The sequence below is a fragment of the Galeopterus variegatus genome, unplaced genomic scaffold, assembly GCF_000696425.1.
Source record: "Galeopterus variegatus unplaced genomic scaffold, G_variegatus-3.0.2 Scaffold504, whole genome shotgun sequence".
Taxonomy (NCBI): Eukaryota; Metazoa; Chordata; class Mammalia; order Dermoptera; family Cynocephalidae; genus Galeopterus; species Galeopterus variegatus.
The window spans coordinates 605,730-630,948 of record NW_007726615.1 but is presented as its reverse complement, the minus strand read 5'-3'; the positions used below and the strand labels follow the sequence as shown (position 1 = coordinate 630,948).

The following is a 25,219-nucleotide window of genomic DNA, read 5'->3' as shown; positions in this document are numbered from 1 at the left end:
AAAAAAAAAAAAAAAAAAAAAAAAAAAAAAAAAAAAAAAAAGAAAATCCCCTGAGCCTTGATTCTAGGAGTCCACGATGTTTTACAAATAAAAAAAAAAAACAACTTAGAAATCAAAAATAATTAATTTGTAACACATAGTGGAGGGAGCAGTATATACCACATCTGGATACAAAACAGAGTGAAGGTTGTAGAACCCCTATTAGTTTATAGTCATTAGATTGAGAATTATTGCCTCATACTTTTAACAAAACAAAGACAGAAATCAATTCAATTCAGTTTAATTTCCTTGTTATTCCTTACCTGAGCATAGATTTCCAGGTGTAATTCTCCCATTCCAGATACAATTGTCTCTTTACTCTCAGTGTCAAAGTGGACTTTAAATGTGGGATCTTCTCTTGTAAACCTGCCAATACCTTTTGAAAATTTGTCCAGATCATTCTTTAAAAGAAGAAAATCATTATACGAAGCATACTAAGCATGATGAACAATGGGACTTTTAAAAGAACTTTACTGAATGAAATCAAATATATTGGCAAATAAGAAATAAAAATGATCCACATGTAGTCTACTCCATACTTCTTTTAAAAAAATGTGTTTGTATTCTACACAGCCAAGAGAGCAAGGAATAGCTAGCTAAACAGAATTTTCTTTCCATACCAAGACAGAATACAGCGCCCTTTCCTATTACATTGACAAAAACCGTCCGTTTGTGGAAAACTGCCCATAAGGTAGAAACTAGAATCTGTGTTACATTTTAGAAATCCTATACATAAACATAATCGAAAGAATCAGCATGTTTGCCAAGACCCTATTGTAGATTCAAGCAGGATAGTTAAGACCAACAGTAAGACAAATACCACACAGACTTCTCCCTTTCAAGACAATCTGCTTGGATGTGGTATGATACACCTTTATTTTCCTTAGATGTAGTTTCATGTAGTAAGCAGAATAACGATCCTCTGAAGGTGCCCTAATCTCCCCAAACCTGTGAATATGGTAGCTTACATGGTAAAGGGGACTTTGTAGATGTGATCAAGGTTACACAATTTGAGATGGGGAGATTGTCAGGAGTTATCTTGGAGGGCAAAACGTAATCACATGGGCCTTTACAAACGAAAGAGGGTGTCCTCTTCCTGGCTGGTCTTGGTGGCTTCTGTCTTAGAAGCTTCTTTGTTGGAACTGCTGATAGCAAGATTTCTTCAGGAAATGCCAGAATTGGGCACCCTGCCCCCAACTTCAAAGCCACAGCTGTTATGCCAGATTGTCAGTACAAGGAGATCAGCCTATCTGACTACAAAGGAATACGTGTTCTTTTACCCACTTGACTTCACCTTTGTGTGCCCTGCAGAAATCATTGCTTTCAGTGATAGGACGGAAGAATTTAAGAAACTCAACTGCCAAGTGACTGGTGCTTCTGTGGATTCTCAATTCTGTCACCTGGCATGGATCGACACACCTAAGAAACAAGGAGGACAGGGGCCCATGAACATTCCTTTGGTATCAGACCCCAGAGGCACCACTGCTCAGGATTATGGGGTCTTAAAGACATCTCTTCAGGGACCTCTTTACCATTGATGATAGGGGTATCCTTCAGCAGATCACTGTAAATGACCTACCTGTTGGCTGCTCAGTGGGCGAGACTCTGAGACTAGTTCAGGCCTTCCAGATCACTGACAAACATGAGGAAGTATGCCTGGTTAGCTGGAAGCCTGGCTGTGAGCCATCAAGCCTGATGTGCAAAACAGCAAAGAATATTTCTCTAAGCAGAAGTGAACACTAGGTTATTTTAGTGCTGGGCTGCAGTAGGCAGCCATGAGAACAAAACCTCTGTTGTACTTTTCTCATGCTTAAAACAGGAGACTTTAGATTCAGCCAGTATGTGGTATGGTACAGGACAGGCCTTTCTTACAGGGGTTGGAGAGGCCAGGCTTTCTTCTCTTGGGTGGAAATGGCCTGAGCTGTGTTGTAGGGCAGGCCATCTGATGTGTATTATGTACCAGTAGTGGGGTGTTTTAGTCTGTTTTGTGTTGCTATGACAGGAATACCTGAGACTGGGTAATTTATAAAGAACAGAGGTTTATTTTGCTTACAATTCTGGGACAGCTGCATCTGGCATGGGCCTCAGGCTGCTTTTACTCATGGAGGAAAGCGGCAGGGAGCCGGCAGCAGGTACAAGCAGATCACATGGCAAGAGGAAGCAAGAGAGAAGGTGCCAGGGTCCTATAAACAACCAGCTCTCACGGGAACTAACAGAGCGAAATCTCACTCACTACCCTTCCTCCCCCAGGGAGAGCATTAATCCATTCATAAGGGATCTGCCCCCATGACTCAAACAGCTTCCAACACTGTCACATTGGGGATCAGATTTCCACATGAGTTTTGGGGGGGAAAATGCATCCAAACTCTATCATGGGGTATCAGCCCATTGTTTTTTTGTAGTTTCTACAAAACTTGAACGGAGACCTTGAAAAAAACAAAACAAAAAAGGGACGAGGAAGGCAGAAGGGTAGCTCGGAGAGATGCAGGAGATATCTGAGGCATGAGAAGGACTCAACCCTTGGTTGCTGACACTGCAGATGGGAGAAAGGGCCCCACAAGCCAACACAGGTGGGCAACCTCTAGAAGTTAAGAACAACTCCCAGGTGACAGTCGGCAAGGAAATGGGGACCCCAGTCATACAACCACAAGGAACTGAATTCTGCCAACAACCTGAGTAAGCAAGGAAAGAAATTCTCTCCTAGAGCCTCCAGAAAAGAACACAACCCTGCTGATATCTAATTTAGCCCACTGAAGACCATGTCCCCATCTCAGAGTCTGTAACCTTGATCACATCTGCAAAGTTCTCTTTACCAAGTTAGGTAACATATTCACAGGTTTGGGGAGATTAAGGCATCTTTGGAGGACCATTACTCTACAAAACTGTAAAATAATACATTTATGTTGTTCTAAGACACTACATTTGTGGTAAATTCTTATGGCTAACATATCCTGTATCACCAGTATTAACTAATACGCCCTGTATATCAGTATAAACAGCTATGATTGAAAACATGCCCGGAAATATGGTATGTGTTTTTTATGTTATCTCAAATTCTAACCACAATGCAACAAGATAGAATTATCCTCATTTTGCAGGTAAGGAAACTACATTTAGAGAGGTTAAGCGACTTGCTCAAGGCCACACAGCTGTGTACTGCAAAGCTGGGATTGAATCGTATGTTAGTCTTTTGCCTTTTCCCTGCACTAGCCAGATACTCTCAACATAGTAGAAGCATCATCCCTGCCCCTACTATTGAACTCCCTGCTTTATGCAGTGGCTTCATTATTTGATTTAAATTAATTTACTCCAGCAAGCAGACACTTAAAAAATTTTTTAATGTATAAACAATCCAGACACACCAAAAAATCTTTTGGATTATTGATGCATTATTTATCCGCCATTTTTGTAAATTATAAACAGTTAAATCTCTTAAACAAATTGTGGATTTAGGAATGAAGAAACATAACATTTTTAATATCTAACCCTGAATATTTCAGAAGGAAAAGTTTGCAATCTTAGCAAAGCACCTGGAACAAACTATGGCATCTCACTGAGGTAAGATGTAAGGTTCGCCTTTCCTCAAGTTTTTGAGAAGATGGAATGATTTAATGTTTCTTGACACCTTAACTTTCTCTTTTCTATATTGAAAAAAAGTCTGGAAAAAAATCTCAAGGTTCCTCAAAATAGATGAAGTAGTAGCTGTTAATAATGTATCCTGTTCTGTAAATTATAGTTTGCAGACGAAAAGAGGTCATTAAATGTTCACTCAACACATGAATAAGTGAATTTCAATGAACTACATTAACATGATAGTTATAAATGTCAAGGCAACTTAGGAACTAAACAATTATAGTTCAAGATCAGATTAATTCTGATGGCAAGCTTTGTAAAAGGTAAATGACATCAAAACCAATTATAAGACTATAAAAATAAAAAATTATAAACAAAAACCCAAATATAAAATTATATTTGAAAGTGAGAAAAACAGTCTTGTTTCCATGTTATACTCAAACATTTACTTCATAAGTACCACAAAATCTAGAGATATAATTCATGAGACAATTAATTTAGCCAACATTCTAAAGTACTTTACAGTAGAGATTTACTATAGCTTAGAACAAAGGCCCCTGTTTTTCTTTTTCCAATCCTTTATGATCTCAATTGAGGAAATTACATTTACCCCTGTGGAGCCAATAACATAGTAAGGAGTTACATTATAAAATACAGTCTGGTGAATAATACCATTTATTTCTTCAAATATACTGAGAAGTTATTAGAAACAGACTGGTAATTTGAACAGGTGATCTCAATTCCTAAAGAGGGAAATAGAGACCATAAGACTGATGGTTATCACAAGATACCATGTGCACTGCAGAGAGATGAAAAAGAGCTTGTTTTTATTGTGATATACTGAGCTTTAAATCAAACTCCTACCTTGTTAGAAGGTTTCATTGCTACTGAAATGACAGGATCAGGAACATGAATTGACTCCTAAAATATTTTTTAAAAGAACAGAAAAGAATTCAAAAGCAGCACTGCACAGGTCAGGAATAAATTAATTTTAATATGCTACTTTATAACAGAACAAAGGGCAAATACTAGCCAACATCTTTAGTATTAACAATATGAATCTTGATCTATTTTGCATTAAATATATTAATATATTAATAAATAAATAAAGCTGTCTACTTATATGATCTCCTCTCTCTCAAAATATAATTTACTGGGCCGGCCCGGTGGCGCACTCGGTAGAGTGCGGCACTTGGGAGCGCGGCGGCGCTCCCACCGAGGGTTCGGATCCCATATAGAGACTGGTCCGCTCACTGGTTGAGCGCGGTGCGGGCGCGACACTGAGGGTTGCGATCCCGTTGCCGGTCGCAGTACAGGTGGGTGCAACACTGAGGGTTGCGATCCTGTTACCGGTCACGAAAAAAGACAAAAAGGAAAAAGAAAAAAAAAAAAAATATATATATATATATATATATATATATATATAATTTACTTAACTGTTTAACATTAATCACTACAATGAATCCAAATACTGACATGTGAAATTCTTGTTGCCTAGTGGCTACATATGTTATTGCAATCTTCTGATAAGTTAGTTCATTTAATCAAAGTATACTACAATCTCTGAAAGGAAACAGAGAAAGGGTACTATATTCTTTATACATATGGTATCTCATTTAATCAGTCACAACTCAGAGAGGCTGGTATTATTATCCTCATTTTACAAATAAAGTCATTAAAGGCTTGGAAAAAACAAAATAACTTGGCCAAGGGCCAGTAGTAGTATAGGGTAGAGGTGAGACTCTAACCAAGATCTATTTGCTTCAAAGCCTAAGTGAGTACCTCTCACAACTACCAATTACTTCATATTGCTAATGACAAGTATTTAGAGAAGGCCTTATCAATAATACTTTAAAAATATTCCTCTTATCTAGATCCCAAACAAAAATTATATACATTTCTTTATGATTTTTTTTGTAGTATCTTAAATCAACATGTAAAACCATAGACATCAGAGAATACTGTATAACAAAAAAATTATTAAATTATGAATTCATCATATTATAGATATAGGGAATTATTACAGTGCTCATCTATTAGAGATGGAGCAGTTCTTATGTAAATGACCCACTGCGTATTACCTGTCCCCCTAAGTACTTATACTCTTTCTTTATTGAATTCTGGAGAGAAAAAATGGTCATAGTGTAGGAAAGTCTGCTCTGCTATAGAGGCAAAAAGAGAAGTGACTGAGGGGGATTCAAAGGCAGGAATTGCCTGATCATGCTCTTCCCTCAGAAACCATCAATGATGAAAGGGGACCTCTGAGTTCCAAAGGGCAGGCTATATGCAGTAAGCCAGACTGTCTAATTTGCACCTTGCCTTCTGAGCATGGTTATGTTCTGTTATCCCCAAGTCTAGTCTAAATGTTACAGTCTGGTTTTACAGTTCCCTAGGGGATTGAGGGAACATTCCACTCTCTGGCTGCTGAGTTTATAAGGAAGTAGCCCTCTGTTGGGACTAGCCTGTTGGCAGTGGTAACCATTAGAGAGGTACCCACAGTGGGCAGGCAGATCTCAGGGTGGAGTGGTCAGAGCTACACAGTCCAGGTGTTATCTAGTGAAGATTTTTCCACTGCATTAAACCCTGGACAATCATGAAATGATTTTACTATGAAAAATCATGTAAGTTAGCTTACACAGAACACTTGTCTAATTGATATTCAAAGAGCTACAACCAACATTCAGAGAGCCACAATGAACTGGACGTCTGTGACACTTAAGTGACTATTTTTCTGAAGTTCTAAATGTAGTATATAAAAACACAGACTTTTGAAATTCAAGTGATAAACAGCTCTGAAATCAAATGGCTTACCATAGAAAGGCCACTGCTATCTTTGTTTGTAAATGTGTCTCCACTAGCACAGTCAATGCCAAACAATGCACAGATGTCACCAGCATATACATCCTCAACATCCTAAATAAAGAAATAACACTAAATAATACTTGCAATAATACAAACTAAGACATAGAAACTAAAAAGTAATGCACAATAAACACATGTACATAAACAAATATGGCAGAATCTCTTACCATGAATTCTACAGAGAATGAATTTGCTAAAACCAATGCAAGACCAACAACTAACCATGCCAAAGCATATCTCAAACAGGGCCTTTATTTAAACCACATCTCAACATGCAAGATTTTACTTTAAATGGAAAACTCAGAGCTATGGCATCATTACTTGAAGGATTTGCAGTACTGACAAAACATAATAACTTACAGTTCTAAAGTTATTTCTATGGAATTAAAAATCATGTACTGAATGTGCTGCCCAGTTAGACAATGAGAGTTATGTATGACAAAGGTGTACAAGGAAAAACTACAAAGGAAGTTTTGAAAACAAAGGCAGAACAGAGCCCACTATACTAAAAATAATTTCAATTTCTCTCAGATGCAAGCAGTTAAGAAAACACAGGAAAGCTAAGAACAAAGGATTGCTGCCTCCAACCTCCCTAGTTTTTGTCCTTTTATATTGACAGTTCATTCACAACAGCTGTGGCTGTGAGTGAGTCAGTGTGCGTCTTTCTATAATACAGAGGTTACACATACCTCCTTGCTTCTGGTCCAGGAACCAGCTGTGACAACCACTAATCCCTTTAGCATGCCCCTGCTGCCTATCTCACAAGACAACAATGCTGTCCAATTCTGAGAATGCCGATTCATCTTCCAGGAGAGACAAAAGTTATGGCTACCAAAAAAATCCACAAGATTTTGCTTACACTTATAAACTTCTCCAGAAATATACAGCTGGATTGGAAAAGGGTGGGAGTAAGGTACAACCTCATGCACTTGGTATTCCTGCCAAGGCCTAACCATAAGGACTCCAGAAGGCTAAGGCAGATTCAGAGCCAATTCAAGAATTCAAGGCATAAGCCAAAGTTTGCCTCCCAGACCAGACCTTGAGAGGTTTTAAATCTTCACGTGGATTCTGGCACCAATACGGCCCTTCAGGGAGTTCTACAGTAGGAATAAAAGCTCTAGGGTTAAACCGGGCTTTTACAACTTCCATATTTCAGAAAGTAAATTCACTGAACAATGTGGGAAATTATAAGTGAATTTAAGAACCACAGTTCCACTGTCCTAAATGCCTATTACACTCTTTGTAATGATAGCTCTTGAGGAAAGAGCTGAATCTGGTGTTCTGAGTCTTAGGGAACTGTCTCTCTTCCTTTACCTTGGCCATCAAAGAAATACAGCTAACTTATAATCGGTGTTATAAAATGAGTTTTTAACATCTGTTAATTTAGCCTATAGCAAAGTGCTAGATCAGAGGTATAACACACCAAAGTAAAAAGGAAGAAGCTAGGAAAACACATATGCTCAACCAGAAGTGATTTTCTTGGGGGGTTCAGAATACCAAGAAGGTAGATCCGCTTGACCCCCACAAAAGAAACTGCTGATCTCCGAGTGACTCTGTACTTGCCTCCATCTTGTCAGCATGCATGCGAACCAGCCGTTGCACCCGAACTTTCTTCATTGTCCTCGTGTTATAGATGGTGTCACCCTTCTTCAGCTCTCCCTGATAATTGCGGACATAAGTTAACTGTCCAAATCGACCTGCCTGGAAGTCAAGATTGGGTAAGGGCAAAAAGAATAAAAAGAAACATAACAATCAAAATTAAGAGGAAAACTTCACAACTACTTCCAAATATTCTCTCCCAATTTTATTAGTCCATTTTCTATAGATGTTTCAGTTTACTGTCATGTACTATTTTAATACCAGCTTTGAACATAGATAAGATAAATTAAGTGGTTGTTATTGATCTATCTTTTTGGTATCACAATCCAAGATACTTCTTCAGCTTCCTCTGAAATAAGTTATCAGAAAAAATTTAAAAACTGTTTACACAGTAAGGAAGTATGCTTTTGCCTTCTAATATTTTTTCATAATTTCAGTTTCATACATAAAACATGAAACAAAAATAAGGTATAATTATTAAAAAGATAACAAGAATACCATCAGGCATGGTAGGAGTGTACTATACATCTAAAACCCTTGATAATCATGTGGAAAGCTACACAAACAAGAGTCCTATGAAGTGACTGAATATACTGACACCGGCCAATTAGATATACATTCAAATGTTGCCAATTCTTTTTATAGGTTTAACACAATAGCAATCAAAATTACAACACAAGACTGGCAACGGGATTGCAACCCTCGGTGTTGCTCCCGCGCCTCGCTCAGCCAGTGAGTGGGAACTGGTCTGTATGTGGGATCCGACCCCTCGGGCGGGAGCGCCGCCGCCGCGCTTCCCAAGCGGCGCACCTATCCAGTGCGCCACCGGGCCGGCCCACAACAGAAACATTTTTTAACATTTCATTAGTGATTTTAAAAATTTACTCAGGGGCCGGCCTGGTGGCGCACTGCTACAGTGCGCCGCTTGGGAAGCGCAGTGGCGCTCCTGCCGAGGGTTCGGATCCCACATACAGACCGGTTCCCGCTCACTGGCTGAGCGAGGTGTGGGAGCAACACCGAGGGTTGCGATCCCGTTGCCGGTCCCAGTCCGGTACGGGCGCAACACTGAGAGTTGCGATCCGTTGCCGGACACGAAAAAAGACAAAAAGGAAAAAAAAAAAAAATTTACTCAGAGGAATAAATGTGTAAAAATAGAAAATTTTCAAAAACTACAATAATGAGAAGAAACTAACCCTGAATGATATAAAAATATATTAAATGATCAAAACTTAAATAGTACAAAACCAGCACAAATTATATTGAACAGTCCATAGAGTACAGTATAAATATGTAAAGTGTAAAATACTTTGTCAACAGATGATAAAGAAGACTTGACATGTCAGTGGAAAAGTAAAAATAGTATTGCTCATAAACTAATAACTGGACAACTGGTTTTCTGTTTGGAGGCAGAGGAGATCATACATTTAGATCCTACCTCACAGTATACACCAAAACAAATCTCAGTTGGATTAACAATGATTACAAAAAGATAAAAAAGTAGAAGAAACAAAAGTAAATGTTGACAAAATATATAAAAAAAAGAGGGTTTCTAAGATTTAAAATGAAAGAATGACTAAAGAAAAAGAACGACTAAAAAAAGACATAATGACTACATAAGTATTAAAGAGCTAATTAAGAAAATCAACTTTATTAGAGAAAACTGGCACAAAGAAGTAAAAAACACTTTGACCCTAATAAAAAAAAAGAACAAAAGAAATAAAAAGATAGACATGTTTTCTATCTTTTCCCTTTTCTAATTTTAGTTACTTGGTGGGGAGTAGGGGGGCAGAGCATTCAAATTAGTTACTGTGAGAACTGTAACATTTTTACTTTATTGAGCAATCTGAGATGTTTTAAATTAATGTTGTATCTAAGTACAGAAATCTACCGAATATATGTTTCAAAATAAAAGATGAACTCCCCAAAAAAGAAAGAAAAAGAAAATTACAAAAGAAGAAATACAACTGCATAATAAATATATGAGAAAATGTTCTCTGTCATTAGGAATTACTGCAAGTCAAAGTATTATAATATAATTTTTCATTTATTCAATCAGTAATGATTTTTATATAATACTCAATGCTAACTTAGAGTCATCAAAATAACCTAATACATTAATACTGAGAGTGTGAAAGCAATCTGGCAATTTAAACCATTAAATATTATAACATTCTATACCTGAAACTCAACAATCACTATTCTGGGAATCCTAAGAAAATATTCTTAAATACATATTTTTAAAAGCTTTATGCATAAAAATTTTCACTGCAATGTTTTTTCTCTTTTTTTTTTTTTGACCGGTAAGGGGGTCGTAACCCTCGGCACAGTGTCGTCTGCACCATGCTCAGTCAGTGAATGCATAGCCATCCCTATATAGGATCCGAACCCACAGCCTCAGCGCTACCAGCACCGCGCTCTCCCGAGTGAGCCACAGGGCTGGCCCACTGCAATGTTTTTTCTAATTTTTAATTAAAATGATCTTTTTCTCATTTAGTAGGAAAAAGCCCCAAAACTGTAATCCCACTCCAGAAATAACCACTCTTAACACTTCCAACTTATCCACCACTTTTCCCACTTAAAATATTACGAACAGAATCAACAACACCCTAACAAAAAGGATACCCAGTGCCCAAATCTTGGTTTCTATTGTGCCCATTCTCCATAAAAAAGAACTGGTCTCCTTGGAGAAATCACTGAGTCTCGGGCTAGGGCATGGAATATCCAAGATAAGCCTGGAGCATCTTCTAGTACCAGAATGTAAGGTAGTATTCAATAAAACAAAACATTGAAAGACATCAAAGAGACACAGGAGCCAACTGAAAGAGATCCCAATGGCCACACATAGCCAATTCAAGCAACGAAATAATATACTAATGGATTATAACTCAAAGTGCAAAATAAAAATCCATAAGTCCATACTGATATAAATGATTGACTGAATAAATAAATAAGTGGGGAGAAAAGACAAACCTATCATTCAGAAGAATTCCAAATAACTTATGTAGATAATGCTTCCTCAAGGAGATGGAGCATAATTCCCCACCCTTTAAGTGTGGGCCAAGCACAGTGACTTCTTTTTAAAGAGTGCAGTGTGGAAGGAGGAAAAAAAAAGAATGACTTTCCAAAGGAGAAACCTGACAGACACTACCTCAGCCAGGTGATCAAGGTTAACATTAATAGTGACAAGTCATGGGCCGGCCCGGTGGCGCACTGGATAAGTGCGCCGCTTGGGAAGCGCGGCGGCGCTCCCGCCCGAGGGTTCGGATCCCACATACAGACCAGTTCCCGCTCACTGGCTGAGCGAGGCGCGGGGGCAACGCCAAGGGTTGCGATCCCGTTGCCGGTCCCCGGTCTGGTACGGGGGCAACACTGAGGGTTGTGATCTGTTGCCGGACACGGAAAAAGACAAAAAGACAAAAAAAAAAAAAAAAAAAAAAAAGTGACAAGTCATGTTGACAGTCTGCACCCTCGATATGATGTGACAAGAATGATACTTTACTCTGTGGTTGTCCTCCTAAAAACACATAACCCCAATCTAATCATGAGAGAACATCAGATAAACTCAAACTGAGGGGCATTCTACAAAACACCTGACCAGTACTTCTTAAAAATACAAGGTTATGAGAAGGAAAGAAAGTCTGAGAAACTGTTACAGTCTGGAGGAGCCTAAGAATACATGATGACTAAATATAACGTGGTACCCTGGACAGGATACTGAGACAGAAAGAGAATATAGGCAAAAACTAAGGGAATTCAAATAAATAAGGAATTTAGTTAATAATATATCAATATTGGTCCATTAGTTGTGACGATATATATTAACAACAGAGGAAACTGAGTGCAGGATACATAGGAATTCTCTGTACTATCTTCACAACTTTTCTGTAAATCTAAAACTATTCTAAAATACTAAGTTTATTTTTAAAAAAATCACAAACATCTTTCCATGTCAAAAAATAGGCATCTCAACATAATTTTCAAATTCTAAATAACATTCCCTTGTAAGGATGTACCTCAATTTATTTAATCAAACTGTAATTCCTGGGCATTTTAAATTGTTTGTAAGATTTCAGCTTTAGAAGATAAGATGAGCAAACTGAAGCTAACATTAATATACTACCCTTCATTAGTGACTTAGGACAATTTTCTAGAAGTGGACCCAATGTTATTTACAATGGTAAAAACTGGAAACAATATAAATGTCCACCAATTAGGAAATTTTAAGCAAATTATGGTATATCTACTTGATAGAATATTATACTACCATTTAAAATGTTTAATCTATTTATGTAAAAATTTCTACTTTGAAACTGCTGAAGAAACTTGAAGGAAATGCACCTAATGATGATGCACTATCATCTGAGTGTTAAGACTTAGGACATTCTTATCTGTTCTTTCTACTTTTTCTATCTTACAAATGTTTCATAATGGCATAGAGTCCTTTTGTAATAGGAATAAAAGCCTAAAAGTAAAGAAATTTTCTACAGATAGCAGTTAAATATATTACAAAGCAACTTACCTCCAGCTTAAAAGCCAGGCCTACAAACGGATGGGAATTGTCTCTTGTGGAGTTCATTAAAATTTTGGTTTTCTCTTTTGAGTCACTTAAAAATAAAAGAAATACAAATCTATGAGATGTAATATTTGCTATTTCTTTTATATCAATTTGTTTCATCAAAAAGTATTATCTGAGGAAAAGCACATGTGCGCTAAACATTTCTGACCTAACATGTAAGTGAAAAAAAAATTTTTTTTCTTTTTGTAGCTATCTGATAAGGGGATTCGAACCCTTGACCTTGGTTTTATAACACCGCTCTCTAACCAACTGAGCTAACCAGCCAACACTCATAAGTGAAATTTTACTGGAAGAGAGCAGTTATTAGGGTTTAGTTACTACACAGTGACAAGACCGGAGCAGACTAAAAAAACACAGATATGGTCTGGTAGAGAAGGACAAGAAAAAACTTAACAAAAAAGTTTGTTTCTTAAAGCTTTTTTAAAAATATGACTGAAAACCGCTGGTCCCAAATGAGAAAATTCTCTAATGATGTAAACCTTGAGAGACAGTAAAACAAATCATACTTCTAACTCACAAACAGAATATGATACAGGAACTGGTATAATAAATATTTCTTTATATGCCAAAATTATTACCCAAATAAAAACAGTGATTGATTTTTATGAAAAGGAAAAAAAAAATGATCACAAACATAACTAGAAGAAATATCCTTAAATTCCTTCACAGTGCATTAAGTATTAAAGTATTTCTGTATAAACTAAGATTCAATTTCTAAAACTTACTCCTCCTGATTGAGAATGGCATAATTCTGGACTTCAGATGGATTTGGGAGATATTCTAAAACAGCATCTAAAAGAGGCTGAACTCCTTTGTTCTTCAAGGCACTTCCCAAAAAAACAGGAGTAAATGATCTATTTAGAGTAGCTCTTCGGATTGCAAGCTACAAAAGAAAAAAATTTAACAATCGGTTATTGTTAAAATTAAATTTTGTGCTTCAAGTCAACTACAAACCAACAAATGATTAAATGAACTGATACTCTGGAGTACTGGCTCTAGAAGAGACTAAAATCAGGTCACTGTAACTTAAAGTAAAAAAAAGAAAATCAGGGCTAGGAAGTGATTTTACTGTACAACTGCTTTTGACACTCTTGGAATCATTAATACTCACTAATATTCAATTTGGCAAAAAAATATACATATACACACACAAAAATAGACACATTCATAAAACAGCACAGTGTGCTAACAAGTGTGTAAAATAGAGGAAAAAGTAATATATGTGCAAAAAACCAAAAACAACTCTGGAAAAATATACCAGAAACCATTAACTGGTGACCTGTTTTAGGGATAGTACAGATAACTGGGCAGATGGGAGAAAATGGAAGGAGTTTTTACCGTATACCTTTGTATACTTTTTAAATGTTTAAAACATATGAAAGTATCATCTATGACAAAACATACAATTAACTTATATTTTTTGTTTTGTAAAGAACATATACCTGGGAAACCAAATAGTACAAATCATTTATAAATTAAGGGTCCTGATAGTAGCAGGCTCTAAAATAACCTGTAGGTCCTAAATTAAGGGTCCTGATAGTAGCAGACTCTAAAATAACCTGTAGGTCCTGCCCCAGTCCTCAGTGTGAGCACCATCAATGTGTCCTTCTGGCTGAGCAGGCTACAGAGAGTACGTAGTAGAGCTTTAGCTCTAGCAGCTGCAAGAGGCCAACAAGAGTGCTGTGGCCACAACCTGCCACTGCAGAAATATGGAGAAGGCATACAAGTATTTCTCAGTCCTCATGAAAAAAACACAATAAAAAGTAGGATACAGGGCCGGCCCGGTGGCGCACTGCTACAGTGCACCGCTTGGGAGTGTGGCGGCGCTCCCGCCGAGGGTTCAGATCCCACATACAGACCGGTTCCCGCTCACTGGCTGAGCGAGGTGCGGGCGCAGCACCGAGGGTTGCGATCCCGTTGCCGGTCCCGGTACGGGCGTGACACTGAGGGTTGCGATCCGTTGCTGGACACGAAAAAAGACAAAAAAAAAAAAGGAAAAAAAAAAAAAGTAGGATACAGCTCAGCACAACAGAAGGGGGTTTATGAATGCATGGGGAATAAGCAAATACTGTTTGAAGCTATCTTAAAAAGTTGCTCTTGCTAGGAACAAGGAATGGCTAGGTCACTAAACACTTAGGATACCATATGCCACTTGGTCACATCTTTGACTTTCCAATTCTCCCTAATATGTAAGTAGGGACATATAGTAATCTTACCACACTTTATATCTATAGAACAGAGGAACACATGAGGGTGGTAAATAGAAACAAAGGAGAAATTAAAAACTATCCCTTACACCAACCTAAAAAAAGCTTTAGTTTTCCAATATTTTCCCTTGTTTTCGTAACAATCACTTTCACACTTGAAAGCTGTTGCCTTTCCAATGTTCCTAATAATATGTCAAACCATGATACAGAAACTAAAGTACACCCATGTACCCTATGCAGAAAGGAATAAAAACAGCAGAACTGCAACTTTCCTCAGAAAATCCTACTTGCAAGGTTGGCCCTGATCTCTGCTATGTGTACCAAGTGGGTTGAAAGAATGAATATCAGTCTTTTTTTCTATTATTGTGCTAAAATATACATAAGATAAAATTTACCATTTTAATCATATTTCTGTGTACAGTTCACTGGCATTAAGTACATTCGGTGTTGTGCTACCATCACCACTATCCATCTCCAAAATGTTTTCATCATCCCAAAGTCTATACTCATTAAACAATAACTCCCCTTTAAGCCCTCCCCACAGCTCTTGGTAACCACTATTCTACTTTCCGCTTCTATGAATTTGACTATTCTAGGTAACTCATGTAAGTGGAATCATACAATATTTGTCCTTTTGTGTCTGGCTTATTTCACTTAGAACGTCTTCAAGTTTCATCCATGTTGTAGCATGTATCAGAATTTCATTCCTTTTTGAGTCGGAATAAATAGTCCATTGCATGTATATACCACATTTTGTTCATCCATTCATCTACTGATGAACATCTGGGTTGATTTCACCTTTTGGCTATTGCTCATAGCTATTGCTGCTATGAACACTGGTGTACATTATTTGAGGTCCTTCTTCCTTTTGTGTATATCCCTAGAAAGAGAACTGCTGTATCATATCATAATTTTATGTTCAATTTTTTTGAGGAACAGGCATACTGTTTTCCACAGTGGCTGCACCATTTTACGTTCCCATCAGCAGAGCTCAACGGTTCTAATTTCCCCACATCCTTGCCAACACTTGCTATTTTCTGGTTTCTGTGTTTGTTTGTTTTTAATAATACCAGCCTAATGGGTGTGAAGTGGTATCTCATCATGGTTTTGATTTGCATTTCCTTTATGATTAGCAATGTTGAGCAATGTTTTATGGCTAATTGGCCACTTGTATATCTCCTTTGAAGAAATGTCTATTCAAAAAATGAATATCAGTCTTAAGCAGGGATCTTCTCTTTATTTTTAAAACAGCTGATTCCTTATTTAAGGAATCTATAAGGCTTTATGCAATGTTCCCAAACATTGCAACATTACATTATACTAGTCTGCAAACATTTAGCAGCCTCATGTCTTAACCTGCCTTATTGCTGTAACTTCTCTATATTTATCTTCTTTAACTTCTTTCTTTTTAATAAGGATATACCCAAGAAGCTGGCTGTTTAAGTATCTGAATTATGACTCCTTTCTCATTTTAAGATAATACACAACTCACTACTTTAAAAAAAAAGTAATACGCCATGTCAAGTATTTTTCGAGGAAACCAATTATATTAAATAAATTACTCATACTTCATTAATAAAACCCATGCATAAGAGCATCATGCCCCCTCCCCACAAAAACAAACAACAAACTTTTTCTTGTTAATATAAGACTAATTTTGAGAGCAACTGCCTTTATTTTATTTATTGATTGATTGGTTGGTTGGTGGCTGGCTGATAGGGGATCTGAACCCTTGACCTTGATGTTATAATACCGCACTCTAACTGAGCTAACTGGCTGGCTGCCTTGCCCCCTTTTCAAATTTATTTTATTTACTTATTTTTTAACACTTGCCTTTAAATCAGAAATTGAGGGGATTTTTTCTTCCAGGAATAGCTCGCCAAGCTGCTCATCTGAATTGGCAACACATTCAATTAGCTCCTGCCGGTGGTCAGCTGCCTCTGTCCTGAATTCGGCTGGAATTTCACCATATCGAACAATCTGACTAAGAAAAGAAATGTTTTATTTTGGTGCTTAACGATATTCAATTAAACATATAAAGCACCAATGAAAAAGATATGACTAATGGCTAAAAAATTTGGGGGGGGGGTAATAAAGAACTCTGATATATTTGCAATCAATGGCAAATAAGACTAATAACGTATATCTTTAACATTCAGACAGAAGAGTTGGCAAAAATACTTAAATAGGCAAAGTAACTTGCTTGAGGTTGTACTACTAGTAAATGGAAGAGCCAAGATTCAAACAGTCCACTATAACGAGAAAAAAATACAAGGGTACTTCAAAAAGTTCATGGAAAGATTCATATTATCTTTCAATTATATTTTTTCAAGAAAATTTTGAAGTACCCTCATAAATATCCCCAGCTTTTACAATAAACATGACATTCTATTTTTCTGTATGTCAAGTTTTACAGAAGATAATGATAAAACATATAATACAAAATCCTTCCCAGTTGAACACAAACTGTTTTATCTTTATTCTGTTTCTGTACACAGTAAAACGACTTCACAAAGTATCAACTAAATCAAAGATTAAAATTCTTTTCAGTATATAGAATTATTTTTACTGTACTCATATTCTAATTATTCAAAAATTGGCAAGCATACAAAGTAATAAGAGCATCCATTTATTGAATACCTATAAAGCAGGTATTTGACAAGTTACTTACTTAATCTTCACATCATCTGAAGTAGCTTCTATTATCTACATTTTCAAATGCGGAAACCAACTTAAACAGGCAAAGTAACTCGACCAATGTTGTACTACTAGTTAACAGAAGTGCTAAGATTCAAAGCTACATGTCTGAAGCCCATCCAAGCTTTTGAAAATTCTATTAACTGTATTTTAGAACATCATAATCTCTAAAAAGCAGGTTTAGAGAACTTACTCTATTTCTTTCCATTAATAACAAACCCAATCCCACAGTTTTAAAGACAGAATGTCCCAATTTGTAGTAAAAAAGGTGACTAAATCTGACAGACTCTTCACATCTTAACACCAGTTGTCCATTCCTTTAGGGACTGAACAGGTAAGAGTCACAAATAAAATATACACAACTGAAAAATGGGTATACTTGATATTTAAAAATATCAGTCAAAGTTTTTCGAGGTATTTCTTTCAAAATGGAAATTATTGTCAAAAAATAATAAGCTTTTCAGGAAACACACTCCTAAGTAAAAAAAAAGACAGAAGATGCCAGTTCCAAAAAGTCAGAAAATAATTCTTAATATCCTAAAGTATGCTGTTCACAGTCTTCAGATCTTAATTTCATCCTTCCTGGTAAGCTCCTTGGCTCTTAGCCTTTCATGTGTCAGAATCATCTGTGCAGTCCTTTCCAAACATACATACCCACTGCTCTAGGGCTGTGGAAAGGAGGGCATGTATATTAAGAAGCAACAGCGTTTAAGAACCTCTACTTTAGACAACAGAAATATACGCCCTGGTAATTCTGGGAAAGGGGATTTATACATTTATTTACAAGTACTTTTTGAGTCCCTAGTATGTACCAGGTAGTTCTAGGGGCTGGGGACACAGCAGTTAATAAAGCAGGGAAAAAAATTGCCTTCTTGGGCCTTACCTTCTAAGATAGATACTTTGTTATCATTACTTAGTTGTCACACAAAAAGTGAGAGAAACACCTTATCCACTGGACAGCTTCCATCCTTTTCCTGCCTACAAGATGGCTGATGAGGATAAATTCTATAGCTCACTGATCACAATGCCATTCACCCACCTGCCAGACCTGTAACCCCAATTCCATAGAAGAAGGAAAACCCTCCGCAAGTGCCTTTGGAAAAACTACAAGGCTACTGGGGTCACTCTTCAGAACAAAGGGTCATTTATTACTCCTTACATTGTCTAGATCAGTATCACTCAAAGTATGGTCTGCAGACTTGCAACGTCAGCATCACCTGGGAACTTTCCAGAAAAGTAAACTCCAGGCATCAGCCCATATCTACAAAATCAAAATCTCTAAGAGGAGGACCCAGGAATATGTGTTTTCACAAGCTCTCCAAGTGATTTTTATGAATGCTAAAGTTTGATAACCAGTGGACAATTACAGTACTTTGTACGCAAAGGTCACTCAAAATTTGATTGACCAAATTCCATGTCAAAAAGTTACCAATTTGTTTCTTGCAGTTCCCAAACCAAATCTGTACAATTTTAACTGTTTTTACATATCAGTCCTTTTTATCTTTGTAATCCCACGAAATAGGTAGAACAAATATTTATGACACCTATTTTCTTCCCCAATTTTTATCACAATACCCAGGACACAGCAGCTGCTCTATAAGTCTGCAGAATGAATGAATAAACAAACAAGTAGAAAAAGAGATATTATACCACTAGTCCAAATTGAAGGCCTCCTTTTACCACACCATGCATGCCATAATGTGGAGTATATTACCCCAAAATAATATATTTGAATACTAAGCAAAATATGTTAGTAACCAGGATTAAAGGCATTAAAACAAGGTCATCTTAGATAATATTCTTCCACCCACATTTCAAAAAGACACATACTCTATGTTTAAAGAACTTATCCTTTCCTTTACTTTGATGTTTTCTGAAATACAGAATTTTTAATAGCATAATGTTAACACTTACCCAAACTCTCCATCAAAATAGATGGCTCGTTCCTCAAGGAGATCTATAATACCTTTAAAATTACCCTCCAAACCAATGGGTATCTGCACAAATGCTGCATTATGATTTAGTTTAGACCTGAAAAATAAAAAATGTACCTGTTTATCTCTTTTCTTTTCCCCAAATCCCTTTGAAATGACAAAATAAATATAAATCAATGGCAGACGTTGTACAACTGAGAAGGGTGTTAGCAGCAGGTCCAAACACAAGATACAAAGCAGCTGGGAACAGACTGACAACCAAACCCTAGGAGCTGAGGAAGCCACAACCCCATTTGGGCAATAGAAAGAACTCCAAAATAAGTGTTTTCCCATCAGATCCCCAGAATACATAAGATCAGAAGTAGAAGGGGGAAGAAGAACAGGTCAATGGGTGGCTGCCCAGGAAATTAAAGGACATGGGATAGCCGAGCCCATCTCTTATTCTTAGATCAACTGACTAGCAGAGCTGAGTACAGCTATATGAAGAGGGAGTTCTTACAGGAAAACTCTCAGAGTGGGTGTTAAAGTCAGACACTCATCATCAGCCTGCACCCCCAACCAGGCTCAACCACTGAACTGTGATTCCCACTGGAGAAGAAATATGCTGTAGCTATCACTGTTTTAGTCTACACTCTAGACACTCATCTATAACTATGGATAAAAATCTGAGAATCACCAAGTATTTGAAGGAAACCAATAGCTTGGAAGAGAAGTGTGAACTCAAAAAATAGTACTAACCTCCAAGAAGAGAGTCACTAAAGGAAAGAAAATAAAATTTAAAGATTTGAGAAGTAATTACCTCTATTAATAAAGATGTCACAATAAAAGAGAAAGTTTATGGAACTTAATTACAAAATTGTGAGAAAACAATGTAATCAATGCTAAAAGAGAATGTTCTTGGAATTCAGAAAAAGACTTGGTGAAAAGAGTCCATATATGCTAAGCACAAATAAAATAAAAACAAATAGTGTAAATGTTTAGTTTTACTAAGAAAATATTATAAACACTCCCAAAAGAAAAATTTCATATTCTTAAACACATCACTTCCATCAAATTTTGTCATCAGACACATCCCTCTTAGCCCATCAACTACCACAAATTTTACCACCTACATCTATCAGCTCTGTCATGTGAAACTTGAGTAGGAATTCTACAAGTACAACTGCACATCTACAAAATGTGAAAAGTGAAATGCTAACCACAGTACTGGGCAAAATGTGAAATGCTATAAATACCCCTGGGTTATGTGTGGTACAAAATGGAAATGTTACTGTTGTCCTAGCAAATATGTTACCTTCTGAAAGGAAAGAATTTCGTCTCTATGGATACTACTGAAGGGCATTAATTAAAATCCCTCAAGTAAAGATTAAAACTGAAGATGATCCTTTAGATTTGTCTAAATAAAACACAGTATTTTTAGAATCTACTCCAGATTATAACTTCTCTAATTATAGCAAAACAATATAAATTGCCAGATTATTTTCTGAATTCATCTTCAACTATACTTTTCCCCATTTTACAGAGAAGGTAGTTGAGATTGCACCACAAATCAAACTATTGAACTCAGTGTTCCACTTACTAAGATAAGTCACTCACATAAATAAACTTAAAAAAAGAAAAAATTTAAGGAAAATGTTTAGTAACACTGAATTAATCATCCTTCTGGATACAAGGTTTGCTGTCCGTATCATCACACCCTCTCGGTTCATCCTAAGGCTCAGTACCTCATTTGCTGCAAGGCCCTGGCTGGGTTGGAGCCCATTCGGTCCAGTTTGTTAATAAAAGTTAGGAATGGAACATTGTAGCGCTTCATCTGACGATTAACAGTCATGGTCTGGCACTGCACCCCTCCAACAGCACAGAGAACAAGGACTGCCCCATCCAACACTCTCAAGGCCCTTTCAACTTCTATCGTGAAGTCCACATGCCCTAAATGAGACAAGGAAGTATATGAGGGCCTTAACCATAACTACAAAACAATTAAAATCAAGCTCTAATTAATCTGGAATCAACCACGAACCATATACGAGTCTGAAGGTTTAATATATGCAATATTAAAAGTCTTTGTATCTCTGTTCATTACATAAGTCTTCTAATTAAAATGTAGATTCCTGAGTTCACCAATACCATTTACCCACCAGAAGGTTCAGGGACCAACAAGATGACTTCAAGAAGGAACTAGGGCACAGGTATCTTTGGAATCAGCGGGAATACATAAAAGGCAAGAACCTTCCTACTCATAGTTTATTTGCACTGTTTTTCAAGGAAACCAGGTGAGGATGAAGTGCTTTAGGTTCTAAGTCAGTCTTCTCTAATAGAAATTCAGTGTCACATTTCTGAGTATTTATTTGCTACTCAAACTTAATTGGGTCACAGTAGAGGAAAGAGCCAAACATGCTTTTGCCAAAAGAAGCTGCAATAAAACCAGAAATCCAACCCACCAGGAGTATCTATAATGTTGATATTAACATCTTTCCACATGGTATAGGTAGCTGCTGACTGAATAGTGATTCCTCTTTGTCTCTCTAGTTCCATAGAATCCATGACAGCACCAACTCCATCTTTACCTTTCACCTAAGCACAAGCACAGCAGTTAAGATTTCTCTGTCCCTGCATTCCAAGAAGGAAAGCAATCTCACTGAAACGGAATCAGAACACAGATAGTTGATTTATGCACTTTTCAAATAAACCCAATTGTCAAACTGTATCACCTCATAAAATAGAAAACTGTTTACAGGTTTTGCCCTGTATTAACTGTCAACCCCTTTTTTCATTGCTACCCTCAACAACTGCTAGGACAGAACAATCACCCTGGTTTTAGAACCATCCTCACTCCTTCTGAACTGTTCTGAACCAGCCTTGCATTAGTCCGTGAGCAGATATTCAGAGAACAGATCTTTCCCAACTCTGTTCCACATGGATTCTGAGGCCTAAGTGGGAAGGATTCAGCTTTTAAAGTATATGATTTAACAAAACAACCTTCATTTGAAGAAAATATTTTAAACTGGAGAATTAAGTTACTCAATGATATGGTAATGTCTTCAGGAGACTTTCAAAAAATTTTTAAATACTTTTTTATGATTTACGTATTTTTTAACCATTAAGTTTATATATCATTTTAAGCCCATTTTTCCACTTAACATTATAAATATTTTGCCATATTATTAAAAACTATGTAAAAACATTTAATGGCTGTTTAAGGGTACAACACATTGATTTTTTTTTTTTTTTGCAGCTGGCTGGTACAGGGATTGAGTCCTGGACCTTGGTGATATCAGCACCATGTTCTAACTATCTGAGCTAACTGGCCAGTCCCGTCATATTGATTTAACATGCTTAAAAGACAGTCTGCTCAGAATACTCATGTTGATAGTCTCTAAATAATTTCTCAGAACAATATATTTCAAGACAACTTGATCTATTCTCTTTGCACATGTGACTTTGGTTAAAGATCCCCTATTACCATTGTTTTAATCTTTCAGGTTTTGTGTAATTTATTAAATCATAACTACAAAACAATTAAAATCAAGCTCTACTTAATCTGGAATCAACCATGAACCATATACCTCATGCATCTTTGCAATTCTGCCAGTGTAGTAAAGCACTCGTTCTGTTAATGTAGTTTTCCCAGAATCAATGTGAGCTGAGATTCCAATATTTCGTATTTTTTCATTAGGAATTACCCCTGATGAACACCATCGACAGGGCTTCCAATTAACCTGAAAAAAAGAGAGCTCAATTCAGTGCACTTTTTATAAGAGACATCTTTCCTCCAAAGAATCTCAATGCACATGAGGTAGCTTGGAAAAGCAGAAGGGGAAATGTTTAAACCTACAACTCCTGTAACCAAAGGAGAGACCACAAAAAACAGAAAAGATATATTCTTAAAAGTAAATTAAATTAAAATGGGACAGACACCTTTGCCAAACGTTACAGGTTTGAAAATACACACTTGGGCCCATAAAATCAGAAAGACAATGCCTAACAACTACTTTAACAGGAAATACAAATTTTAGCTTAAATTTTACTTTAATTTTTCCCTCTTTCCTTTTACCATAATTCACAGCTAGCAAAGATGTTTGAGGACTTATGTGCTCTACGCAGTGGTGCCAAGAGCTCCAAGACATCCCCCAAAAGTTTCCAATTTCCTCTAAACAAAAACAACGAATAAAGTGTCTTTTTTTTAAAACTTTACTCTTGGAAGGAAAATCATGTATTTCATGGAATCAATACACAATATAAACCTCTCCCAATAGGACTGCACTTCGAAAATGCACTGCAACCACTTCTGGGAAGAAGGAGGCAAAACACCTTGGAAAAGGTGGATAAAATATCAAAAGAAATCTGGGTGACAGGAGCTTAGTTGGTCAAATCCCAGGGATACCACAGAGCAAAACGAGGTTTGCATTACAGGAAAGGCTCAACATCAACCTAACTCTACCCTACTCTCCGACCCCTCCCCCACCAAAAAGGCATTTATTCACAAACTTGAGTCCTCTATAGGCTTAATAAGAAACATAACCAAAGAAAAATACCGGGAAGTTGAGCGCCAAATCAAATAACCCAAGGCCGTCTGAGACAAGGGGGCAGTCACGGAGTCAGAAATCCTGGGCTCGAGCCCCGGAAACACTTTCCCCCTGATTGACCTTCACTCAAGTCACTTGTCTTTAAGGTATACCATAGAGAAGAGACTTAACCATAAATCAGGGGCCCGTCCAACCTCCCAGGGCACTGAGAGGCTGCTCACACGAAGGGCTGCCGCGCAGGCACCAAGAAGCTTTTCGGCACCGAGGCATGACCGCTCGTATTCGGAGCTGTCAGTCGGGAGGCCTCAGAGAGGAAAGGGGTGTCACTGCCTCCCTGGCCCTGGAGGGGACGAAAGGTCCGGGCAACGGTCTCTGGCTCGGGCTTGCCGGGAAGCAGTACCTGCATTCCCTGCCAGCCCAGGGCGGCAGGGACCCGCGGAAGCGGCCCGCGCCCCACAGCCGCGGCGCCGGCGACTCGCAGCAGCCTCATGGCAAGTGCAGAACACACGCGAAAGCCCTGCGGCCCCGAGAGTGCTCAGACGCAGGCACCACAACCGGAAGCAGAGTCACGTCGGCAGCCAGTGCCGGAAAGTACTTCCGGGGCGAAGGACGCTGGGGAGGTGAGAGGGAGGGGGAGAGTTTAAGGAAATTCTGAACCCAAGCGCCGAGTAGCGTCTCTGTTGCCTCGGCGCCCTCTGCCGACGTGGAAGAGAAAGTGCAGTCGCTTTGCGCAGCTAATCAAGCGTTTGCTCCTTTACTAGGTTTACTAGTTGGTACTGCTGTATTTCGGGGGGCGGGGAGGGGAGGATCCTTCTTTGCTCTGCGTCTTATTTTTTTAATACTACCGCTATATAAAGATGCAGGCTTTAAACTTACTTGTTTTGCCTATATAAAATGTGGAGAAATGTTTATAATAGAATTTAAGTGACAAAAAAAGAATGTTACAGTGTTGTATATGACAGTATTTAAAAAAAAATCTATAGGACAAGAGAACGCGGAAAAATAATAGTGAATGAATTATCAATTATAGGTACTTTTCCTCATTTCAAAATGTTCTTTGTTATTCGAGGTCAGACATTGTATATTCAGTCCATTTGGAAGACTTCATCCTTGAGGATTCCACTTGGGTGTCATAGAGGCATCTCGAACTTAACATGTTCAAAACTGAGCTTCTGAGCTTCTTTCCAAAACCTTCTCCTAGTCTTC

The 25,219-nt window shown here is 37.5% G+C and overlaps 1 protein-coding gene and 1 pseudogene across 4 annotated transcripts in view; one reads left to right on the top strand and one right to left on the bottom strand.

Moving 5' to 3' along the window:
- GFM1 (G elongation factor, mitochondrial 1) overlaps nt 1-24,513 on the bottom strand; it is a 42,954-nt gene extending 18,441 nt beyond the window's left edge. For 2 of the 4 annotated variants that reach the window (XM_008569500.1, XM_008569503.1), the window contains exons 1-12: nt 24,414-24,513; nt 23,054-23,206; nt 21,929-22,061; nt 21,212-21,416; nt 19,468-19,584; nt 16,690-16,840; nt 13,375-13,532; nt 12,593-12,677; nt 8,038-8,175; nt 6,424-6,525; nt 4,477-4,533; nt 303-440 (exon numbers count right to left, since the gene is read on the bottom strand). In XM_008569500.1, coding sequence (XP_008567722.1) covers nt 303-440; nt 4,477-4,533; nt 6,424-6,525; nt 8,038-8,175; nt 12,593-12,677; nt 13,375-13,532; nt 16,690-16,840; nt 19,468-19,584; nt 21,212-21,416; nt 21,929-22,061; nt 23,054-23,206; nt 24,414-24,503 — 1,527 coding nt within the window. In that variant the 5' untranslated portion in view covers nt 24,504-24,513. Of the gene's footprint in view, nt 1-302; nt 441-4,476; nt 4,534-6,423; nt 6,526-8,037; nt 8,176-12,592; nt 12,678-13,374; nt 13,533-16,689; nt 16,841-19,467; nt 19,585-21,211; nt 21,417-21,928; nt 22,062-23,053; nt 23,207-24,022; nt 24,103-24,413 lie in introns of those variants that run through there. The other 2 variants (XM_008569502.1, XM_008569501.1) reach the window with 2 other exon arrangements.
- Nucleotides 1,055-1,775, top strand: LOC103587937 (annotated as a pseudogene).
- Nucleotides 24,514-25,219: the final 706 nt, after the last annotated feature.